This window comes from Tursiops truncatus, chromosome 5, assembly GCF_011762595.2.
Source record: "Tursiops truncatus isolate mTurTru1 chromosome 5, mTurTru1.mat.Y, whole genome shotgun sequence".
Taxonomy (NCBI): domain Eukaryota; kingdom Metazoa; phylum Chordata; class Mammalia; order Artiodactyla; family Delphinidae; genus Tursiops; species Tursiops truncatus.
The window spans coordinates 27826085-27851239 of NC_047038.1; the positions used below are offsets into that span (position 1 = coordinate 27826085).

Below are 25155 nucleotides of genomic sequence, written 5' to 3' on the forward strand. Positions count from 1 at the left end.
CTATATCCACTTGCTATCCTTTCCTTGACTCTGCTTTATTTGTCTTCATAGCACTTAACCTACAACATTAAATTGTATTTTTTTTTTTTTTTTTTTTTCGGTACGCGGGCCTCTCACTGTTGTGGCCTCTCCCGTTGCGGAGCACAGGCTCTGGGCACACAGGCTCAGCGGCCATGGCTCACAGGCCTAGCCGCTCCGCGGCATGTGGGATCTTCCCAGACCGGGGCACGAACCCGTGTCCCCTGCACCGGCAGGTGGACTCTCAACCACTGCGCCACCAGGGAAGCCCTAAATTGTATATTTTTTAATGTTTACCTGTTTATTTCCTTTTTCCCACCAAAATATAAGCTTTTCGTTTACACTGAATGTCAGTGCCCAGGCACTTTGTTTTGTTTACTGCTGTAGCCTCAGTGCCTTGAAAAGTGGCTCAATAAGTAGTTGTTGAATAAATGAATTAGTTCATGGCTCTCTAGTTGTTTCCCCGATTCATTTGTTTTCACATATGCATGCATGGCTGCCTTAGTGCTACTTCAGATTTTAGATCATGATTATTTGTTATATGAGGCATAAGTGAAAATATTGATCGATCAAAGTTTTTTTCAGGGAGTAAAACACCAAATAATTAAAGAAGATCAAAACAGACAAAAGGAATACAGAGGGATTTTATTTTCCAAGCTAGCATGCTTTAAAAATATAGACTTTTATCATTGGGTATAAAGTCCATATTTTTATGAAAACATTTATTAGTGAAACCGATGTCATGATTATGTGCAGTGACAAAGAAATGTTAGAGAAGCCTGAGAAATTGGGATCCTTTTTCTTTTCTAACTATGAAAATGCCTATAAAACCATAGTAAAGCCATATTCTCTTAAAGGACCTTTCCACTAGAAATAACCATAAAATAAAAATGAAAATCAAAATAACACTTTGCTGTGGACAGAACTAACAGATTTGGGGCCCATGAGCTTAATCTCAAAAAAATGAGAGGGAACTCATCATTGCAATATACTACATTAATAGGGGAAAATTTTGCACCTGAAGCTTTATAATGTAGCAAATAATTCTTGGCACATGGTTTAGTGGGAATTTATGCATTTATTCAACAAAATATTTATTAAGCATCTCCTAGATGCATCTGATATTCACTGAAAAGACAACAGTGAAAGACAGACGCAGTGTTATCTGATCTGTAAACATTCTGAAGATGAAAATTCCCAGCTAAATGGGTTGGGTGGGGAGGCTTATAGAAACTATAGCACAGATGAGTATCAGAGTTGGAGATTAAAACTTAATATTTAGACTGCAAATTAGGATTCTAATTTGAGTCAATGCATTAACTGCAAGTCCCCCAAAAAAGGGTCCTGAGAGGAAGAGTTATCTGATGAAGAAGAGGATGCATTCTTCTCCCATATCCCAACCATTCGGGCTTATGGGAACATGCCCCTCCTCCCCGAAGAGTACAAAGTCAGGTCAAAGGTAAAAGTCTTTTTTAACTGATATGGAATTGGAAGACCCTTGTAACTTATGGTGGGGTGTTCCTTTGTTTCCTGGGAACTAAGTCTACCCCATGTGGATATTACCCCTTTTAACGACCAGTGTGTTCCATGGAGGGTTAAGGCTAACAAGTCTCAGGCTTTGTCCCGAAGGCTCTGCAGGGAGCAATCCATAATACTGAGTCACCACGACCTGAAGCTTCTTCTATCTCAGTGGCTGTCACTGAGATAGAAGCAGCTTCTATCTTAACTCAGTGAAGAGGTGATCAATAATGAAGTTGCAGAGGAAGTGGCTAGCATGACAACCTAAGTCTTGCTGTCTAGGTCCTCCCACAACTTCATTATTGATCACCACTTCCCTCCTTTTTTTTAAACAGTGGCAGTGCGTATCTGGTGGTATTTGGGGAGGGACTCTTATGGAGAAGTTCAAACTGTCAGATTCACTAACATACTATTTGGAATGTTAAGTTGTTTGCATTGTTTGAAAGGTTGCCTATACATGTTAATGGATTATTCTGAAAATATATCACAGTCATTTTTTGATGTCCTGATAGCAAAATTGAGTTAGAGGCTTGACTACGCTATTTGATCTTAGCTTCTATCTGTCTTGCCTCATAACTATAATAATCCCACCTGGTCCTAAGCCATGTCCTTGTGTCAATTAGCTTATACAATAATAAGGGCTATCATTCATTGAATGCCAGGCACTGTTCTAAGCATTCTATGTTATCCACTCACTTAATACTCCAAACAATCTATGAAGTAGGCACTGTTATTACTACCACTGTAGAGGTAGAAAAATGGAAACCAACTGTTTAGGTAAGGTACCCAAGATGACAAAGCTAATAAGGGGCAGCACTTGGATTCAAACTCAGGCAGTCTAGCTCCCAAGTTAGCTTCCTTAATCTCTACCTATATGACCTTAATTTTATCAAGATTGTCATTGTCACTGTTACCAAAACCATATACTAGAATAGTGGCAGATATATAGTCCAAAGAGAACTGTTTGAACTTCATTGTCCCTAGGGCTTTTTACTTGTTCTTAAAGTAATAATTACCACTGAAAGGACTGAGAGCTTTATTGTGCCTTTTGCAGTTTTAGGAGCGATGCATGATTAGAGAAACAGACTGATCTGTCACTTTAGAATCTTATTATCCCAGAGAATCACATTTACATTAGCAAAGCAGAAATAAATGTTTTAACAGTAAGGGTTAGCTTTGCTTTAATAAAACCTCATTAAAAAAATCTCAGACTACTAAACTAGGAAGTGTCAACTTAAGGAATGATTATTCACTAAATCAGAATCTCTGGGTAGTAAGACTTGGGAATATATATTTTTTAAAAAGCCATACTTTTCCCCATTCTTCCTCTCCCTCCCCAACTAATGCACGTGCACACACAGACACGCACATAGACACACAAGCACATAGACACCAGGTAATCTTGATTCAGTCACCCCCTTGAGCAGCATTTAGAACTCATAAATCATTAAACCATAAACCATAAATCATTAAAGTCAACCATAAATCATTAAAGTCATAAGTAAGTCTAAATCATGTGCATTTTAAGCATATTAGGCAAAGATTTGGCCTTACACAAAGAGTGAAGAGAAGCTGCCATAGTCTTGTGTTCAAAGTAATAAAATGTGAGAGTTACTGAGAGAGAATGTTAGGAGCCCAACCCCTATGCCCCTTTAACACTCTACCTGACGATGACTCCAGAGGCCCAGAGATTTTTAACTTCCTATACAATACCAGTGGGAATAATTCATGCCTAACATGATAGAAGGTTTTCAGTAACCATGAAAGAAACATATTTTGCTTCCAGTCTTTACATGGTGAAGAAATATAAAAAGTTCCAGAATTGAGTTGGTAATACTTTCAAAATGTGACAGATTATACATATGTATGGAAAAGAAATCAATTCGTTTGAGACTATTCTCAGGAGGAAGCAAATCAAATCAGTTACTAGAGGGAGATACTTTATAAAATAAAGATAATAATACCACAGAGATTACTGAGAAAATTAAAGAAAAATATATGTAAAGTGCCTTGCACTTAGTAGATGCTCCATAAATAATAACACTATTTTGAGTGGGTTGAGGGTAGATCTGTGGAATCAGTACCTGAGATCTCAAAATATAAAGAAAATTCCAAAAGTTTCCTCCAAAGTTTACCAATGAGAAAGTAAGTAAGCTTTACTAACATTTTAAAAACTGGGTAGACCCCAGCCCCTTACTTTGCCTGTATGTCAGATGGTGACTCATCACAGATGGTACACAAGGAATTCCTCATCTTGGAGGGGCTGATGATGAGGACTCACCCACTGGACTGTTTTCAGCTTATTGTATTGCAGTTTATTTATACCTGGTTAAGTAGATTTACAGGCTATATTATCATAAATCATAGATATGTTAATTCATAATGAGAGGGAGAAAGACTGCAAAAAATCTCAAGGCAAAGTACTTTAAAGAATAGTCAAATGTAAAGAGTTTGGAAGTCTTTCTATAAAAGAAAGACAAGTGCTAGCTTTGTGCTTTGGCAGTATCATAGCCAATAAATTTTATCCGAGGTGCGATTATTGCTAATTGAAACAGACAAGTGCTCCAAATTTGCCAACCTTTTCTGTGATGACAAGTAGCTGACAATAGTATGTTATCCAACAGGTATTCTGAAAATATTTTTCAGATAATGAGGCTGGAAGTGTTTTCATCATTGTGATTTTCATACTAAAAAGAAAGTATCACATATAAAAAACACTCACACAAATGGGAAACTTTCCACCTGTTTAAAAATCTCCCAAATGAAGAATCTGAATGAGTTTTGACATCGTTTGTTAAAACATGTCTTCTGATTACCTTGCAGAAACACACAACTGACACTGAAGAAAGTGGAAATTTGCCAGCTGAATTTTATCAAATGATTTTTCGTAATTGGTAGATGGATTGAAATACGAGCAGCATGGATTAGCAATCACAGCCTATCTCTTATTCGGATGTACATATCTTTGAGACAATTTTTCAGCTATTACAGTCAGAACTAAGTACTGAAATAAACTGTACTAGCCATATCTTCAAAAGAAAGTGCTAAGCCAAATTTAAAAAATAATTAAACATACTCAATTACAATTTTAACACAAACAAAAAGGTTCTTGTGCCAATAATGCAGTTTAAAAAAATATTTTAAAATATTCATTTAATCTTTGTTCTTCTTAAATTTCTATCCTAAAGAAATATGTATAACATAGTATGCGTAGCACATGCATATAATTTATTAAACAAATAAATAAATGTGTATCAGAGTGCCTGCTCAAAAGTTTTTACTGATGAGCAAAAAAAAAAAAAAAAAAAAATTAAAGACAACAGATTCAGAACGAATTAATCAATGGGATAGTGAAAATCTTCTTTTGTTCTATACAAACACATCCGAAAAAAGAAAGAAGTAATTCCACTCATCTATGAATTTGTTGAGCTTAAACATTTTTGGTTTCTGCCCTCTGAGGCAAGTTGGTTTAATAAGCAGGGCAGGTGATTCTATATCATCAAAGGATGGTGGCAAGCAGATGGGGGTGGCACAGAGGGGAGGTCTGGAGTCATATCCCAGCTTCACCACACTTAGTAGTATGGATGGGGAACATCTCTCAAGCTCTCTGAGCTAATCATCTCATCTGCAAAATGGACATAATCAATTCTAAATATTTTGCAGGGTTTTATCAATATTATATGTTGTGAAGAGAATATCGTATCGAATCACATGAAATTGCCTGTATTTGGTGTTTGTTGACATACAGTACAACACTGTGGTTCAACTAATATAAACAGTATCAGATATGTTATGGAGGTGATGTTATTCTTACTTGCCGACAGGACTGAATAAGCACATCCCTAGGACTGATCATTTTCTGGAGGTTATCACTTTCTTTTTTCTGCCCAACACTTCAATCTGTTCATTTTCTGCATTTTGAGCTGGGTTGCTCTGCCCACTTGTCTTAGTTTGATGAACTCCTCCAAGACTTGGCTCAGCTTTTGGGCCTCATTATGGGGAGACATGAAATCCATGCCATAGGGTTAGTCGTCATCAAAGGGATAACTCGCATGCCTGATTCTGTGGCAACCAAAGTTTCACTGGTTGAATTTTAAGGACAAGTCACCATTTTCATTTATCTTCCATTGAAGCTTGAAAGTACCGTATAAAAAGGGGCAGTTTTTTGGCACAGTTGTAGAGCAGGCTTTAAATACTTGGTGATTTTAATCATACTCCATCTCGAAGTCTGAACACACAGAGGCCTTGGGGCTAGTATTTATCCTCCGAAGGCTCCATTCTCTTGGTGCCTGATTTTTACTTATTAAATGAAATTCATTTTTGATGGATCTGAACCTTTTGGCTGGCTTCTTTTCAAAAGAAGAACTATAATGTTCAGCAGAGGAAACTAAAGTTTTAAATGTTGGCAATTGGAAATTATAAAATTTGTCTCAATTAATTCTGCTCTGAGTAAAAAAGTCAAATCGCATTAACAGAGAAGGCAGAGGGCAGGTTACAGGGCAGCAGAGACGATAGGAATATAGTAGGGAAAGGCTGCCCCAGCACTGCAACAGCCCTGTGTGAAGGATGGAATTGTGTAGACTGACGGAGGACACGCCAGGCTCAGGCTAGGAAACCTGGGTGCTGTGGTCCTGCTGCTCCCACTGATGGGCTGTGCAACTTACAGCAAGCCACTTCTTACTCTCTCTGGGTTTCAGTTTGCTCATGTATCCAATGATGGGCTTGAAATAGATGACCTCTAAATTGCCCTCCAGGTTTGGTATTCTATCATTTGATAAAGAAATAACTTGTATTCATGAATATCAATTATGTAGATACATGTAATAATGTGTATATTACATAAGTGTGTGTATGTGTCTTCACACATGTGTGCTAAAATGATCTCCAAAAACTTAACAGGAGAATAATGATACTTAGCTTACAGCAGGCTATCAAATGGGAAAAGAAAAGAATCAGAAACAAGAGCACTGCATTTTGAATCTTCACTTTATCAGTGAAAAGATGCATGGTCGATGTCATTTAATTAATGATGTTAGCTTCTCCATTAGAATCTGAGCGGTTCAGTGTTTGACTTTATATGCTCTTAGAGAAGCAATGCAGCATAACTTTACTATCCTCACTTAGGTTTTTGAACATTTGATCCTATTTAGATTTAAGGGCAACTGAACAACAGATGCTCTTCTCTTTCTCAATCCCCTTCCATATTTTTGTTTATAACGGTAAGAGATGTCTATTATGGAATCAAAGAAATAAAGAATAAAAGTAACTTGTAATTCACCACTTTAATAAAAATGTTCATTCAAATTTATTTAGATTTTATTGTTCAGGATTAGTATTAGATGCTTTTGTAAAATATACATGTTATTTATTTATTATTTCTAAATTAACTGAGATTCCTCCACCCTCACCCTAAAAATTTTAAGCAAGAAAAAGTCAGATTGCTCTTTTAGAAATATGGCTTTGGTTACAGTGTGGAGAAAAGCTGGGGAGCCATGGCAATAATGGGTACTATCTGCCCATGTATTTCTGGGTCTCCTCCTTCTGAGCACATGGTAGAATTGTGCTTCCCTGGCTCCTTGAAATGAGGTGTGACTATGTGGCTTATCTTGACCAATGGTCACTTCTGTATGGAAGTATTTAAGAGCCACTGTGCAAGTCACAATTTCCCCTTCCCCCTGCCATGGCAACCAGCAATATTCTAAATGAAAGGTATCCCATCAAGCTGTCTCTGAAGGGGAGTGACATAAGGCTGAACTCCCACCAACATTCCCTCAGATGGACATGTAGCAAGAGGAAGGAATAAATCTTTATTGCTTTAAACCCCTAAGATTTTGGAGTTGTTTGGGTTTTTTCCTGCAGTATAACCTTACTATCCTTATGACACATGGGACATGATTAGAAATAGGGAGAGGGTTGGATATGGTCTAAAGAGATAATAGGGGCTGAACTAGTATAGCTGCACTAGGGTTGAAGAAGATGCATTTGGGAGATATTTAAGAGGAAAATTAGGATTTGATAACCAATAAGAAATGAGGGTTGAGGGGGAGATAAGAGTTACAGGAGATTCCTAGGGCTTGACCGGGGTGACTGGGTGGTTCATTGTACCATTTAATGGTACGTGACCACTGGAGGAGGATAAAACGTAGTTGGAGGAGGGAGAAGGAGCTGGGAGATGAGGAGTTCAGGTTTCGACCTCTTGGACTTGAGCCATCTGGGACATCCAAATGGAGATGTTTAGTGGGCTGCTGTATTACAGCTCAAAACGGCATGAAGTAGGAAGAGTGATATGTTTTCTCCAGTCTACTTTCTCCAGTCATGTTTAGGGATGAAATAATACAGATACTAGATACCAGAACCTACATTTTTTCCCTTGTAGACACTACTTTTGTTGAAATGTTCTCTGGAACAAATTCTGTTCTTGACTGGACTGTGGTTTATTTTGCCTTCCTCCCTATGGGGGCAGAGGACCACATGCTAAGAATCTTGAAGTCATTTGAAAGCTTTCTTGTTTCATTATATTCTACATGTGCATAGCCAGCTTTTACTTGGTGTGCTAGTTTCCTGTGGGTGACATAACAAAGTACCACAAACGAGGTGGCTTAAAACATAAAGATGTGTTGTTTCAAAGTTCTGGAGGCCACAAGTCTGAAATCAAAGTGTCAGTAGGGTCATGCTCTCTCTAAGGTTCCTTGCCTTTCTCTTAGCTTCTAGTGTTGCCAGAAATCCGTGGCATTCCTTGACCTGTAGCTGCATAACTCCAACCTCTGCCTCCATCGTCACATGGCATTCTCTCTGTGTCTCTGTTTTCACAAGGCTGTCTTCCTATAAGGACACCAGTCAGACTGGATTAAGGGCTCACCCTACGCCACTATGACCTCATCTTAACTGATTCCATCTGCAATGGCAGTATTTTCAAATAAAGTCACATTCTGAGGCACTGAGAGTTAGGACATCAGGGTATTTTGATGGGGAACAAATCAACCCATAACACTTGGTTAAACTGTGATACCCCCCAAATCTCAGTGCCTTTAACAACAAAGTTTTTGGTGTTTGTTCATATTTCACATTGGGTGCAGTCTGTCTCCAACTCGGAGACTCTACTCCATGTATCTTGCCCTTTCCAGGATCCAGGCTGAGGGAGCAGCCCTTCTTTTTCTCATGAGGCAAAGGAAAGCACCCAATTGCTGAACTATGCAATGGCTTATAAAGCTTCTGTCACTTCTAATCACTCTTCACTGGTAGGACAGGTCATATGGCTAAGTCTGTAGGAATTAGAAGAATATGTATTGACTACCCGCCACACATTTGGTGGTTAAAAAATGGGAGGAACCATTCCAACAAGCAGGCCTTTGACAAAGGGTTGCCCTATCTCTTCACTCCGGTAGTTTTTCTGGAACATGAATTAGGTCTTCTATTTCTCTTGCATTACTCTCAGTGCTCTATATCAAATGCCTGCCACATGTTAATACTCAATAAAGTTTTCCTGAATGAATGAATAAATATACAGCTCATATTCACTTTGCTTTTAGCATCCTGATGAAAAAGATTTCAGTTATTAAAGCCCCAAAGGACATAGTTAAAGATGAAAATCTCATTTGAGAAAATAAGTTGCTGAACAAATCATAACCCCAAAAGCACCTATTACTGTTCTGAGTTCTCTATTATTAATATGAAAACTGGTGCCTGAAATAAATGGTCTTAAAATTAGTTTTAAGAACATCTTTTAACCCAGAGCTTATTCATGGAGGAAATTTTATTGTTCCCATGGATAGCATCTCACCCCCTTACTTTGTCCTCATACCCGTATCTTTCTTCGACCTCATATTTCATTTTCTAATAAATTCATACTTTAGTTATCTTTTGCTAAAGGCCCTTCTTTATTACCTCTCTGCTTCCAGGTTACTCATACTAGACATTTTTTTTTTTTTTTTTTTTTTTTTGCTGTACGCGGGCCTCTCACTGCTGTGGTGTCTCCCGTTGCGGAGCACAGGCTCCAGACGCGCAGGCCCAGCGGCCATGGGCCACGGGCCCAGCCGCTCCGCGGCATGTGGGATCCTCCCGGACCGGGGCACGAACCCACGTCCCCTGCATCGGCAGGCGGACTCTCAACCACTGCGCCACGAGGGAAGCCCCATACTAGACATTTAAAAATATTTCCCTGCAGTCTTGTAATGAGCTATTCTTACATTTATTCATATTTATTTATGTTTTAATTCTTGGCGCTTTAATATTTTAAGTAGTTCAAAATTACAAATATCAACAACTTAAAGGCACCTAGATTATCTAAAGAGACATATTAGAAACAATATCCTGAAAGCTAAATTTATCAAACTCGATTCATTCACAAATGTTTTTCAACCATATGAGCATAAGAAAACAGTTATTTTTTTGGTCTCTCTTCAAATCCCTGCAAGGTAGCACAGATATTTCCCTAAAAGTCTGTTGAGTAACGGTTATCATGTTGTCCATCCTCATGGTTGTGAAGTTGAAAAGGAAATAGAAAAAATACCCTCATTGTGAGCCTGCTTCATTTCCTTGTACTGTATGTAGTTAGCCAACCTATAAACGGTGTGTCTCTTTACAGAGGTACCACACTAAATCCAGGTTCCCTCCCCACACAGAAGCAGGGTTGGGAAGAGGCCAGTCCCTGCATCAGGACCCCCAAATCTGCAGGGAATGCGCAAAACCCTGGTCTATGAAACAATTCTTGGCCCTGCAGCCCTGTCTGCTCCCAACTGCCACTGACACGCAAATCTAAACAGGCCGTTTATCTCCCTTTCAAAAGTTTTCTTTTCATATTTTCTCTTAATCATGTAGAAATTGTCCTTTTCAGGAGTGTGAAAGTCACTGAAGAAATCACGAAAGTTGAAAATCACATTGAGGCCAGTGCCTTCGCGTCCTGGCATCTCACAAGCAAGGACAGTTTTACTAGTTAGAACTCTGCTCTGTCCTCCCCAAACCAAGCTAAACTGAAGCTAATGCTAAAAGCCTTCAATACTTTTTGAAAAATCCATCAAAGGTTTTGCTGAATGATATTTATAAGGGCCTTACTGTTCTCTTTCAAAAACTGAAATGCCCTTCTCTGACAGTTGAAAAAAATTGCTTGTGCTTTTCATCTTTCCCTCTCAGAGTGTAAACATTGTTTTGAGTGAAAGGAGCTGAAGGAGCGCTTACTTTCCCTTGAAATTTTATTTTTAAATAAGAGAGGGAGAAAATCCTTTTTCTGACTAATACTAATAATACAGGTCAAAGTGTCAGGCGATATACAATTAAATGGAAAACAAAAAAGGTTCCCCCTCTTTTTCCCACAGTACAATGGCACTGGAATATAAATTACCGATGAAGATGAAATAATACTTCAAAGCTTGTAGGGCAGGGCAGGGCAGTGTTTACAAAGTATTTTCTATGGCACGATAAGACACTGAAGATGACGGTAACCCATGGACTTGAGGGTGTTGCTGAATAGTCTAAAACTAGCATGAGGTAGGATTTTAGGTCCCTATAGCCTGTGACCCCGTGATATGCTTTGTTTCGCAAGGGCAGCTGCAGTTATCAACAGATGTTTCAGCAATAAATAATTGGTATCATCTCAGAAAAGACCCATCTACCTGGGGAGAGGGCATAATACCAAAAACACTGCCCAGCTATTACAGCCACATTAATCTCCCATCTCTCCAGGTTTCTTGGGGAGCATGCTGCAGGTGTTTTTTCTGAGAGAGAGCAGACAAACTCTCTCAAGTCAGCAAGCTTTGTGTGGAGTGTAAAGGAGGTTGGCCCCTGCCATAAATTTCTGTCTGTGGCCACACACCAAAGGAGAAAAGATTGGGGGGATGGGGACTTAGGAGAGGGAGGAAACAGGGGAAGCTGTGGAGAACAGAAAGGAGAGCACAAAACACATACGATTTTTCTTGATTAAGTTAAGCCTAAGAGAGGAACATTAGAAATGACGCTTAATTTTACTAACTCAGGCGCTCAGCACAATTCTATGCTTAACTTTGCCCTGTTATTTGTGGAATTAACTTAAAGACAGCGTTTACACTCCAAGTGTAATGCTAATTTTTAAAATGGAAGGGAAACTTTTTATGGGAAGGATTCATTTCAAGGTAAAAAAAAATCACGGAAATTTAGATTTATAAAAAAACGGTAAGAAGAGATAACTGAAAAGACAAACTCAGCAGCCTTTAACTATTTTTTATGTAAGAACAGAATCTCACAATTATATTATAACATGGTCGTCCAGCTTCAGTAAAGTGTAATATTGAAACCAGTGGATAACGGGACAAAAACAAATCATGGATCATGGAATTTCCTCGAGATACTTTTGACAAACTAAGATATTAATAGTAGCCCGAGTTCACAGGGTGCTATAGTTCTCCGTATTTACAAAACAGAGTGGTTTAGCAGTTGTGCACTTGGGGTCTGACACAATAAGAAAGCATCCTGAGAGTCTTTAGGAGGTGTGGTTGCTTAATTTATAGCTTGCTGGGTAAGCGAAAGAAAATGATGCTCAGAGTTCAAAAAGCTCCCAGGTTAAACACATTATGGGCTAAAGCAGCCTAATGGACTGATTCTTAGAGCTGCGCCTGAGTGATCTTGTGAGCAGGGCACAAACTTCTTAAATTCTCTATGCCTTTACTTCCCCCCAATTGTGACATCCGTGCAATATATAGAGGGAAAGTAGAAGGAATAATGAATGGATTCCTGAAATAGTCTAACAACTATGAGCCGTTTGTCTCTCAACTCACATTAACCCCAAATGCAGCGAGACCTGGAAGTTTTTAAAACACCATTTTCAGTTTTTCAGCCAACGTCACCACCAGCTTTGAATACGGCAAGGGGGATCTGGTAAGCGTGCATGGAATGAAGGGAATAAAACCCTGGTTATAGTGATGTGCTGCATCTCAGCTTCTCAGCCTATGCTGGAAATTCAGAGGAACTTTCTAAGCCCCAAAGCAGGGGTCACTCCCTCTGTGAAGCTATCCTGCTCTTACCTTCCGGGGAAGCCGTAGAAAGTTCTTATATGCCACCGGCCGAATCACATAGGGCTTTCCAAGCCCTTCTCCACTCACATTCCTGTTCAGGCTGTCTGCCTTTAATTTATAGCTTGCTGGGTAATCTAAAGAAAATGATGCTCAGAGTTCAAAGAGCTCCCAGGTTAAACACATTACGGGCTAAAGCAGCCTAATGGACTGATTCTTAGAGCTGCCCAATTAATCGCCACCCTATTTTTTGCAGCAGTCATTCTTAAACTCTAACATGCAACAGAATCATCTGAAGGGCTTGTCTAATGTTGACTGCTAGGCCCTCACACCCAGAGTTTTTGATTTGGTAAGACTAGCGCAGGGCCCAGGAATCTGACTCAGTTTCTGCGTGATGCTAGTGCTGTTGTTGGGAGGTCTAACTTAAAGCACCATTGCTTTAGAGCTGCACTATCCAGTTAAACAGTAGCCCTAGCCACATGTGGCTATTTACACAGGAGTTCATTTTAAAAATTAAATAAAACTAAAAATTCAGTTCTTCAGTCATTCGAGCCACATTTCAGGTGCTCAAGAGCCACATGTGGCCAGGGGCTAAATGTATTGGGCAACAGAGATATAGAACATTTCCAACATTGCAGAAAGTTCTACTCTACAGCTTGCATTAGAGTAAACAAGTTTCAGGACTTCTACCTGTGCTGTCAAGTTCATTCCTTGAGGCTTCCAGAGGGAGAACTGGAGCAGGACGGAGGAAGGGGCTAAGTCACAGCTCCACCACTCACTGGTCTGTTCCCCTAGGCAAGTTAATCTCCCTGCACCTTAATTTCCTCATCTGCAAAATGGGCTTGATAATGGTAATAATCACTGGAGGGCTACTTTGAGAATTAAATGACATGATGCATGTGCAAGCATTTTGTAAACCCTACAGTGATATACACACTACAGTTTTTGTTCCATTCCACTTCTCCACTAACAACAAGCACACTTATTTAAAACCCCTGGTTCACCACTGAATTCGTTCCAAGTATTCACTTTCCTTTGCGGTCCTGAGTCTGCTTAACCTCGGGTGTTTGTTTTTTGGAGGGCTGGAAAGTTTTTTTGGGGGAAGTTACTGTTCCTCCAGTAACAGTAATGACTGGACCACAGTAATGACTGTTGGAGTCATTGTTTCCAACAATGCTGTTATGTGTACATAGATTAGGGGATCTTCCCTGGATTTTTGTTTTAATAGGTAAAAACAATGTCTATATCTATACATTTATTTTGGGATGACCCCAAAACACATTCCCATGTAAACCAATAAAATAAAATTTTGGGAATATTATCATTGCTTGTAATGCCTGGTCTCCAGACAAACGTCTATATTTTATGTGAGAAAAAAAATACAAGCTAATAGAGTCTCTTCTTTGATAATCATCTAAGAGAATGTAGGGAAAAAAAAAACCAAACACTATCAGAAAGGAAAATGGCACTCCTAGTAGCATCCCCAGAACCTAAGCCTGAAATCTGAGCTCAAATCTGAGCTCATGTGTTATTCTTGAGGCTCTCTCCTATCTGAGGTAGAGGTACCCATTTGATTAGTTTCCAATAAATGAGTTGAGGAATAAGCATGCCAATGACTTTGACATGATACTTCCTGAACAGTGTGAATCATGAGGAGATAAGGGAGTGAACAGGATTCCAGGCAGGGCTCAGGGAAGGGACATGCCAGACCTCAGTAGCTTAGACAGCAAGTCACATGGATGAAATAGTGGTGAATTTATTTTTTTAACCTACCCAACTTTGAGAAAGTAGTATTTCAAAATAAAAATGCTATGAGGCATGGTGGAATCAAAACTACTGCTTCTGGCCCACCAAGAATATGCAAATAGGGACTTCCCTGGCAGTCCAGTGGTTAAGACTTCACATTCCAATGCAGGGGGTGAGGATTCAATCCCTGGTCGGGGAGCTAAGATCCCACATACCTCGCAGCCAAAAAACCAAAACATAAAAAACAGAAGCAATATTGCAACAAATTCAATAAAGACTTAAAAGAATATATATTTTTTTAAGTCATGCAAATATTTCAGCATGACATGACCACACTTCTTCACTTGTACTTGATTTGCCTTTCCAACAGAAGGTCTTATGGGCAAGCAAACCCTCTTAAAAAGCTTCCCCCCACACACATTAGTCAATCTGGCAGAGCCGACCATAAGGGTAGGGGCTGTTTTATGCTTCAAAGAAATTTAATCTATTAGACCACTTAGAGGCTAAATGCCTCACTTGGGGGTGTCAGAGGAACAGGTGGTGTGGCTCTTCCTACCAGTAACTGCTCCAACCCGGCGCCAATCACATCCTGCAGGTTTGTTTTGTCCTCTGGGCCCACAGCTTGTTTGTACTGCCACTTTTCAGGCACGAAGGGCCACTTCATTTCCTTTGCCTCCTGGATCAGGGTTCTTAACTCGCTGGGGAGTGAAGCTGCAAAGGTCAGAGTTCAGGTAAGGAAATTGCAGTCAAAGAAAAGGCTGTTGAGTTACCAATGTTATGATGAAGCACCTCAGTGGCAAAAAAATTTTTCCTACCTCTTGCTGGCTGGCCTAACCTGGTGGTTCTGACTCAAAGAATAATAGCAAAAAGCTATCTGTCAGGGGTGGCCCTGGTCTACTTCGCCCTACGGGTAAATTGGGGTAGTCAGGCATTAAAAAAGGTTTTAGCAGGAAGTAAAGCACTTCAGTGACCATCTCTGCATGAAGAATCAGAGAAAGGAACGAAGGAAATATTATTTTTCCTGTAAAATGAGAACGGGACTGAGATGGAATGGCATTTGGGGCTTGTGGCAGCTGGGTAATGCAGAGAATCAATCTGTACAACCTCTTTTTTCTCCTCTAAGACCTCACCTCACCTCAGACTTTCCCTGTGGACTACATTTGAATATAGACAATGAATGCAAAAAAACCCATATCAATTTATTATGAAATGGCCTTGTTTCACATTAGGAGATATAGTTAATCTCTTAATAGACATCAAACCTAGTTAATTATATAAGTCAACAACCTCCTATCCAAACTTGGGAAACCCAAAAAGCTCTGCAAACTAGAAGGTTTTTTTTAAGTTTGGCACCTGAACCAGACTTGAATTGACTAGAGGCTATTTATAATCTTGTTATCGTGAGATTAGTCAACATTTTGTTCTGAAAATTTTAAGTTTTGACTGTAGATGCTGCCCCAGCTTCTACTGGAGTGTATATACACCATACTTCCCTTTCTAACATTTGAAAAAATTCTGAATTCTGCAGCACATGTGACCCCCCTCCAGGGCTGTGAATAAGGTATCATGGACTTGTATATATGACTGCCAGCTATAAATCTCCAGGTGCTTGTCTTGCAGACATCTCAGACTCAACATATCTAAAACTGAACTCATCACCTTTTTTCTAAATATTGTATTTCCCTCTCTGTTTTCTATTTTGATGAATGCTACTATCATTCACTGACTCGCCCAGGTCTGAAACCCAGAAGTTGGTCTAGACTTTTTGTTCTCTCTTCCTCCCTGAATCTAATTGGTTATCAAATTCTGTGGATCCTAAAATCGACTTCTTCCTTTTAATTATCAGTAATTCTTTCCTGAATCATTGTTTTCTATCTCCCCCCATCCATTTCATCTTCCAAACTGTTGATCCATTTTGCTAAAAACAAGATGGACCAGGCCATTGCTCTGCACAAAATTCTCCAATACTTTTGCACATCCTGTCCTCACTGTTTGCATTGCCCTCCCTCAATTGCCTCATGACCAAGCTCAGGCCCACTGACTTCATTCAGCATTCAGCGCAAACACTGCCACTTCTCATTAGCCCTGCCATGATCTCCCAGTGGAATTGAGATGTCCCTCATGAGTGCTCCCAAACCCACAGGTGCATGCTCCTTTCAGCGTTCATCCCACTGTTCTCTAGCCACATCTATCCTTTCATTGAACTGTGGACTGTCAGCTCCCTGAAAACTGGCATCACATCTTATCACTTTTGTAAATCATCACATCACTTTTGTAAATCATCTTATCACTTTTTGTAAATCATCACATCACTTTTTGTAAATCATCTTATCACTTTTGTAAATCATCACATCTTATCACTTTTGTAAATCACACCATGATGGTTAAAAGAAAGATTAGTCTCATGTTTACATGAGACATGCTAAATAAGACAAAAGAGATATGACAAAGAGAGTGAAAAAAAAGAAGAGAAGGAAGAAAAGCTAACTCTGCCTTGGTTCATGATGTCTTCTTGAGTCCTTGCCACCAGCTGGACAAATGTAAGGAAGTCTCCTGAGGGGAAGGACTGCTTGGCATTGAGGGGATAATGCATGGGCTATGTCAATGAAGGATCGATCTGGACTGACTACTAAGGATAACTTACAAGTATCACACTGAAACCATTGTCCCCCCACCCCCTGCCCCATTCAGTAACCCAGAACTACTGAGCACCCTCTGTGCAATGGCACTCCCCCAGTGAAAGCAAAACCACAAGGTTGGAAGCCTATGTGGTCACAATCTCCTCTTACCACCACTGACATAATTTTAATCTCTGAAAATGTTTCCAATATACATATAGAGAAAATTTCTTAAATGATATTTCTAAATAGTCATGAATAGGATGACTATTCAGTTCTGTTTGCTTAGGACAGTCCTATGTAATCATAGTGTACTTATTAATAGTGCTCTTTCACTCTCAAAAGTACTTCAATTCTGATAAATTATTTGGATACTCTGTCCATGAGTGTCAAGCTCAGGAGTCAAAGGATTAGTTAAATGACAACAGAAATGTGATTTCTGGATTCACAGAATTTCACTGCATTTTGGCAATGAATAGCTTTAAATATTTTCAAAATTTCTTCTTGATGATATATTTGTCACAAATCCTTTTTTCCTCCTCATACCACCGTTTCCTTACAGATCGTGCCAGAACGTGGATAGTCCACTGGGGAATACTGAAATAAAAGATGCCTCTGAAGTACGTTTTAAAAATATATCTCTTTTTGGATTTCAGTTCCTTCTCTATCCCAGTGGGTTAGAGTTGCTAGGACTAGTCACCCATGCTGACTATGACAATTTCTGAAGAAAAGGGATGGGGTTGAGAGGAAGAGGGAAAAGAATAAAACCCACAGTGTTTGTGTTCGAGTCTACCAGCTGGCCCTGTCGCCTTAAGTGACCCTGTACTAATGCCTTTCTCTGGGAGCACATGCGGGTGATGACATCAGTGGTGGTGGCAGCCCGACCCGTGAGCTAGAGCTGCTCAGAAACCACCTGCCGAGGGACAGGCTCCGTGTTCAGACTGTGTCCAACCACACTGATGGCGCTCGGGTGGACCACGCAACAGGCAGTGGCGATGGGCGAATGCTGAGTTTGTCAATGGCTCAGCACAGGGTTCCTCCGCCATTGGTTTACTGGATTCAGCCAACCCCAGCAGTCCGCCCCTGACCGAGCAGTAGCCTCCTCTGCCTCTCTGGTCACTTACTTCCCCAAGCAGCTTACCTGAAGGGCCATGGCTAATTGAGTGATTTTGCAGTCGTGATTTGCCTTATCTGGAACTAAACTGATTATTTCTCCTATTCTGTGGCACTTGGGAAGAAAAAGAAAATGAAAATCCTTCCTGAATGAGGGCTCAGAGTCTTCACTAAGGAGAACACAAAGCTTAAAGGAATTTGGGCTGAAGAGACAAAGGACATGATGTAGTAAAAGGAGAAGAGAAAAACTTCAGGAGTAATAACAGAACACAACGCACTGCCCCTGGGGAGAACCAGGACCAGCACTGGAGCAAGTGAAGTTAGACTCTGATGTATCTGGCTAGTAAAGAAAGAAAACACTAAGGCTGTGCAACAACTGGACATGGGGCATGTTATCTGGAAAAGAGCCTGGATGACAGGTTACAAAAAGTTAGACTTCTAAAGGCACCTAAAAGTTCTCTTATAAAAATATATGTGCCTATATACAAGAATGTGGGAAAAAGACTCTCCTAGAACCTTTTCCCATTACATAATCAACAACAACAAAAGAGATGGGGAGTGTGCATTTTATATGGGGATCTTATTTCTGTAAGGAATAGCAAATGACTAAAAATACAAAGAAAAATATTAAAAGCACATAAAAGGGACACACTGATAGAAATGAAGGGAAATTTATCTGAATGCTAAAAAGAAATCTAAGAAGGCTGCCTCTTCAAAACTGGCTAAAGAAGAAATCAGAAATGCTTTAACTTTCTAGACTTTGTGATTATAACTTCCCAAACAATGACTCATCTAAAACTATGAACGGCACAAACTATGAATGAGCAAAAAAGCCAAATTCTTAAACTCTGATAATGATGCAATAAGCATTTATCAGTACGAGTGGATTTATTTTACAAATGGCATGTAAATACAAGATAAGAAAATGTACTGATGATCAAAAAAGAGAGATGGGACTGATGAGATGACATATTTGTGGAAACTGTAGAAGTCTATGGAAACTGATGAGGCACAAAAGCCTAGTTTGAAAAAAAAGTATGTGCCACCATTCAGAAGTTGCTTCAATTTTTTAATAATTGAAATTTACGTGCACCAGCCCACTTGGACCCTTTGTTCTTCCTGAACTAAACTGTTTCTTGTGGCCTCATGTTTACTGAAGCTTAAAATTAGAACTGACAGCAATTCACTGCAACAAAGTGGGCTTCCTCCCCTGCCCGTCCACCCACAGCCCATGTCCCATTCATGCCCTAGAAATCCACTCATCTCTCTGTGGTCATCTGCCAAGAGAAGAAAAATAGGGCAGAGATGAGAATGTGTTGTTCAGACAGGGGAAAGGAGAGAAAACCTGCTGCTCCCCATTTCCCCCAGCACCTCCCATCAGGACCTCACCTCTGCACCGCTGGTCCTCCCTCTTGTCCTCCTCTAACACATCTGACGCCTCCAACAAGAGCTGGTCCAGCACTTGCTTGCACTCTTGCAGTAGCACAGCTACAGCTTTTTGATTATTCATGATGATTACCCTCCCTCGATGATGAGTCGTGTGTCCCTGGGTCTACAGTGATCAATTACCTAGGAGAAGACATTGATTCTCAATAAAAGAGCCCCTTCAAGCCTGAGGTACCTGGTGAACAAAAGAGGGGGAAAGATGATTAACTGAAGCGTCATCAATTATCTATAAGACTCAAGCAGGGAGGGATAATAGAGCAAGCACATGAAAATACATGACAGCCCCTGAGGACTTTCTTAGGGGAGTGTGTGAAATTACTGCAGGGCCTGGTCTAGATGGGCAGCACCTCGAAGTCATCAGAGAGCAGAAGGGAAAGGGTCCTGGTGCAGACCTGGTTACCCACAGTGAAGTCAGTGGAATCACATGGAGCCAAATGAAATGAATATACCCTATGATTCATGTATCTTCTGAATACCTCATATCAGTGCCTCTGGATCCCAGGGGCACCACACTTTCTTGCCTCTCTGGGAGTCTACAGGAAGCATCTGGCTAACAGTTCTAATATTCAGACACAAGCACATGGTAATATGAAGTTTACCACTCTCATAACCCACTGCTGATTTCCCCTGTGCAGTATTCTTTATGGTATTTAGCATCATATAATTTGGACCAAAATAGGCAATGACAGATGCCAAATTTAAAGCTCTTCACTGCCAGGCACATTGCCAAATAAAATAAAGAAACGTAATCCCAGAAAACCCAATTTCCTAGATCTATCATATGGATAGATCTACTTATATCCCATTTAACACATATACAGCTGAGGGACTTCTTATATAAATATGAGTATACTGTAATGAGCTATTGCAGTCAAAGTAATTTCAGGAACAAAATAACCCACTGACTGTACAAAAAATGCCTGACAAATACTGAAAAGTCTCTTGATTAACAAATTTTTTTTAATTGAAGTATAGTTGACTTACAATGTTGTGTTAGTTTCTGGTGTACAGCAAAGTGATTCAATTTCATATACATACACACACACACACACACATACACACACACACACATATATATATATGTTCTTGTTCAAATTCTTTTCCCTTATAGGTTATTACAAAATATTGGGTATAAGTTCCCTGTGTTATACAGTAGGTCCTTGTTGTTTATTTTCTATATAGTAGTTTAACAAATCATTTTGCTTGTTTTCCTTTTATTAAAGAATGTACATTGTAAACAAAACAAAGGAAGTTATTCTCTTTCTGAATTTGCCAGAATAGACAGTGGAGCTGCTGTCTCGTTGTGACACTCTTGTATGGCATGTAGAATCTTATTACCAAAGAAAGAGAATCTGAAAAGGAAGAAAGTACAACAGATATATGATCTATTCCCTCTGTTATCTAGCAGATCCATGAAACACAATATTTTACTGTTTTAGTAATCATTAAAACTATTAAACCAGTGAATTATTGTGTTGGTGTTGGGGAAAATGTGCTCTGCTACACAATGGCCTCACTTTAAGAAGCTGGTTTTGAATCTGAAATAGCAAGAAAGTGTTTTTCTATCTTTTATCTATTCTATGACTTAACAGGAACAGAAAATGAAGGATGAACTGTGAAATCTAAACTCTGTAATTTTCATTCTAACCTGAATTTTATCCTCGCTGTACTTTAGGTTTTCATTCACACACACACACACACACACACACACGGAGAAGTGCCAAAGCAAAGTTTTAGGATGCAACAGACTTGTTTCATGAAGACAATCATGTACTCATTGATGAAGAACACAAGCAGAGTTTTCATACAACAGTCTTGTTACTTGAAAGAGCATTTACATTAAGTGAAGTCATGAAATTAGTTACTGGAAGCATTTAAACATAAATATAAATTTAATCTCTTTTCTGCTTAAGATGTTTCATAGAGTATTCCTTCATGGATTGGGTTGTTGGACTAAATGGTTTTCAGTGTCCCTTTTAGCTCAAGTGTTTATGTCAATGTTTTGTGGTACAAGCTGACCATTAGCTTGCCTTTCTATGAAAAGAACTAAACAGTAAGGGCTGGTCAGAGAGTTAATCAGTAGACTAGAGTGAGCAAGAGGCCATGTAGCAATGATAGCCCATTCCCACCATTCCCTGAAAAAGGGAGATGGTGACCATAATGGAAGGTTAGTATGGAAATTGGGAAATGCAGTTGGTGGATGAGAAAGTTAAGAACAAACTTTGTTTGGAATGAGTAACGGGTGAGTAGGACTCTCACTTTTCTTCAAGTCCTAAATTAAATCAAGAAGGGAGTTCACTTTCCCAGGATCCTTTTTATAGGATTTCATATAGAAATAGAGGTATAAAAAGAAAATATGAAGAGCTCATGCACAAAGAAATAAAACTGCACTATAATATAATTTTAATAGCACATCACCCCTTTGTCTAAAGGCTTAATGTTTTATTAGTGCTGTATCATCCTCTTAGGGTAGACAGTAGTCTTCCATTATAAATTTTAACTGCTTTGTTTCTGTTAATATTTTAAGCAGAGAGAGTATGTAGTAAAGAAAAGACCTAGAAATAGGAAAACTAATATACATAATAGTGCTCAACAACTAATTCCACTTCATTCTCTACTATTAACTATTTCTGAGACCTCTGAGTTTCACTTTTGAGATTCACTTTTCTCATCTATATTTTGAGGGGATTGGTTGGGAACAATTGTTAAAATGTTTCCAGGTCTTAAATTACATACTCAGCAGCAGTTTAGATAGACCAGGTTGTCTATCTAAAGAATAGATAGACTAAAGAATATCTGATATGTATTTACTGAAAAATTCCTGGCTCTTTTCAGAACACTTAAGTGTAATATTTTTATGCATACTCTTCTCTGTGGGTTAGAAGTATGGGCTTGAATCTTAGAGGCTGATTACTAAATATTCTTCTTTGCTTTTGTTTCCTCACTTGAAACCCTGATTCCTGATGCACAGGATCATAAATCTCTTCCTTTTGTCTAAGTGCTGTGAAAGAGAGATAAGATACATGGTTTTGTGAGGGCAAACAACAGGACTTGACCTAAGCATTTGGGTAAGGACAGGGCAGGTCAAGGGGGGCTTCTCTGAGGATGTGATGCCTGAATTAACCTCTGAAAGAGGAACAGGGCTTAATGAAGTTAAAATGGTAGGGAACAGTCCTAACGTAGAAGGAAATATAGAGGGAATGAAAGAAGGTCAGGTTGGCTGAACTAGACATAAAAGGAGAAAGCTGACATGAAGTGATGCTGGAGAGGTAAGCAGGGACTGTGGAGGGCCTTGTGTGCCAGGTAAGGAATTTTGTGTTTACCCTAAGAGTCACAGAAAACTACTGGTAGCAGTAGGAACACAACCAGATTTACATTTGGGAATGATCGTTCTGTTTTGGACGTAGTTTGTATATAAGGGGGCAGGGAGGAAGAGGGTGACTGCAGGAAGATCAGTTAGGTACTTATTGCAATAATCCAGGTGAGAGATACAAGGACTTTGGACCAGACTGATGATATCAGGGATATGGAAAATTGGACAGATTTGAGAACTGTTTAGGGAGTATATGCACTGTTGGTGTTGGATGGCTATGAATGGTCTTAAGGATGAGTCCCAAATTTCTACCTCACCATAGCTCAAAACTGAATAGATGATGTTAGCATACTTTGAGACAGGGAACATAGACGAGAAAAGACATAAATACACCTTCTACTTCTAGCAATAAAGATAGTAAGGAAGCTAAATCATACAGTTCAACATAAGCAATCAAATTTTAACCAAGAAAGCATGTCTAAAACGGAAGAAGAGATTTCCAAGATAATGAATGTTTATTACTTGTGACTTCCCAAACTATACCAAAGATATTCTTTATACTTTTTGAAAGTTATAGCATTTCCCCCTTTCCCTGTAGAATTCAGGGGAGACAATAGGAAGAAATATTGTAACATGAGAAACACTGTGGAATCCAACCATCTGTCTAGACTTGTATGGTTCATTGTTAGGCATAACAGAGGCTGGAGCCCAGGAAATTTTCCTTCAGGCAACAGTCCCGCTGAAAATTTTGGTCAGCTTCATTTATAAAAGAATCATTTTCAATTTTAACACATATTGATTTTTGCCCCCCTGAACTGTGATGCTCTGTGAGCTATACATTATTTCTAAATTGGAAAATGGATGTTTCCCAATATTTTTTATAATCTATGAATTATGGTTTTCTATTTTAACATCCCCCCATATATTTTTTCTTTAAAAATCAAATAGAAAGAGACCAGAAAAAGCAAACAAACATGCAAACAGATAACTCTAGAATAAGTTAGACTCATATACTCTAAGGCACACATGCACACACACAGCCAAATGGTTATTTGTTCATACACTCTGTGTTTGATTTTGGCATATGAATAGTTTTATTAATGACTAAGAATTTAGCTGAGTAGCTGATTTATAGAATAACTGGCAAGTCAGCCATCATTAGAAAGAAGCACATCAGTGGATTATTCAAAGCCCCATTTCTTTTGGCATTTGTGTTTAAGTTTTTTTCACTGGACAATCAGTATACTTATTAGGGGGTAAATTAGGGAAAATAAAAGAACTCCAAAGGTATTCCATGGTCTACTGGCTGCCACCTTTGTAATAAATGACCAGCCAACTAGTGAGAATCCTTAGGCTTGAAGATGTGGGGAAGCATAAAGAGGTAAAAGAGATGACTCCTACTGTCAAGAAGTTTACAATGTAATTAGAGGAATAAGACATAAATATATAAAAAATGAACTATTCAAAGCATATCACACATGATTGTATTCTAAATGCTCTATTTAAATTATCTTTGTTGGAATTTAATTAATGGTTGGTTAAATTTATAAGCAAGTTTAAAGAGCTCATTTAATTCATATGCACATGAATAATTATACTAAAAGTACTTTTTCATCTACATTCAAAATTATGTATCACATTGTTTTTAGGAGAAAATATATTCTGGTCTCCCACATAGAACAACAAGAATAAGTTTCTCTAATCAGGCCCCAGCAATGACAATCCAGCCTTTCCCACCTTTTCACCCTCTTCTGAGCAACACCACACATCAACTCTGACCATATTACCTCTTGCACTGGTTGGTGGTCGAAATGGGTAAATAAAAGGAGAAAAAGAAATCTGACTGGAGAGTAATACAACTGTGCAGCTTGATTAGATACGTTTGGGTGACAGCCATTTGTTAGCATTTTAAAACTGCATGAAAAGGGAGAAGGAGAAGGCAACTTCTAAGCCACAAAAATCCTAAAGGGTAGACTTCTCTTTCTAGCAGTATAGAAGACGATATGGTCTGACCAACATTCCTGCTGAAAACAACTAAAAATGCTGGAAAAACGTGTTAAAATATCTAAAATATATCAATGAAATGGCAAAAAAGGAAGGACTACTCAGAAGACAAAAATCAAGTAAAAGCTGGAACCCAGAAAGTTAACACAGAGGCTAGCGTTTGCCTTGAGTGTATTTGCCAAACACTGTGAGTTGAAACTGGTTTTCACTGTTTTGGAACATGGGAGGATAGGAAATAAAACCAAAGGCCTACCCAGGAGGGAGTAAAAGAGGAGACTCCCCCCTGCATAAAACTGTGATCCTAAAACGTTGCACTTTTAGTGTAGGGGTGAGCTAAAAATATATTCTCATCTTCTTCCCCTACCTGCCAGGAAAATTTTCTGTGGCAAAACATGCTGCT

At 39.1% G+C, this 25155-nt stretch overlaps 1 protein-coding gene across 19 annotated transcripts in view; it reads right to left on the reverse strand.

Moving 5' to 3' along the window:
* ALPK1 (alpha kinase 1) overlaps nt 1–25155 on the reverse strand; it is a 132374-nt gene that overhangs the window by 40590 nt on the left and 66629 nt on the right. For 9 of the 19 annotated variants that reach the window (XR_002174892.3, XR_012331902.1, XR_004526624.2 and 6 more), the window contains 2 exons: nt 19382–19613; nt 14818–14972 (listed from right to left, as the gene is read on the reverse strand). The exons of 2 other annotated variants lie outside the window; for them this stretch is intronic. Coding sequence is in view for 13 of the 17 variants with exons in the window: in XM_019927817.3 (XP_019783376.1) it covers nt 14818–14972; nt 19382–19502 (276 nt within the window). In the remaining 4 variants the exon portion in view is untranslated. Of the gene's footprint in view, nt 1–14817; nt 14973–19381; nt 19614–25155 lie in introns of those variants that run through there. 8 more of the 19 variants (XM_073804967.1, XM_019927818.3, XM_073804966.1 and 5 more) reach the window with 3 other exon arrangements.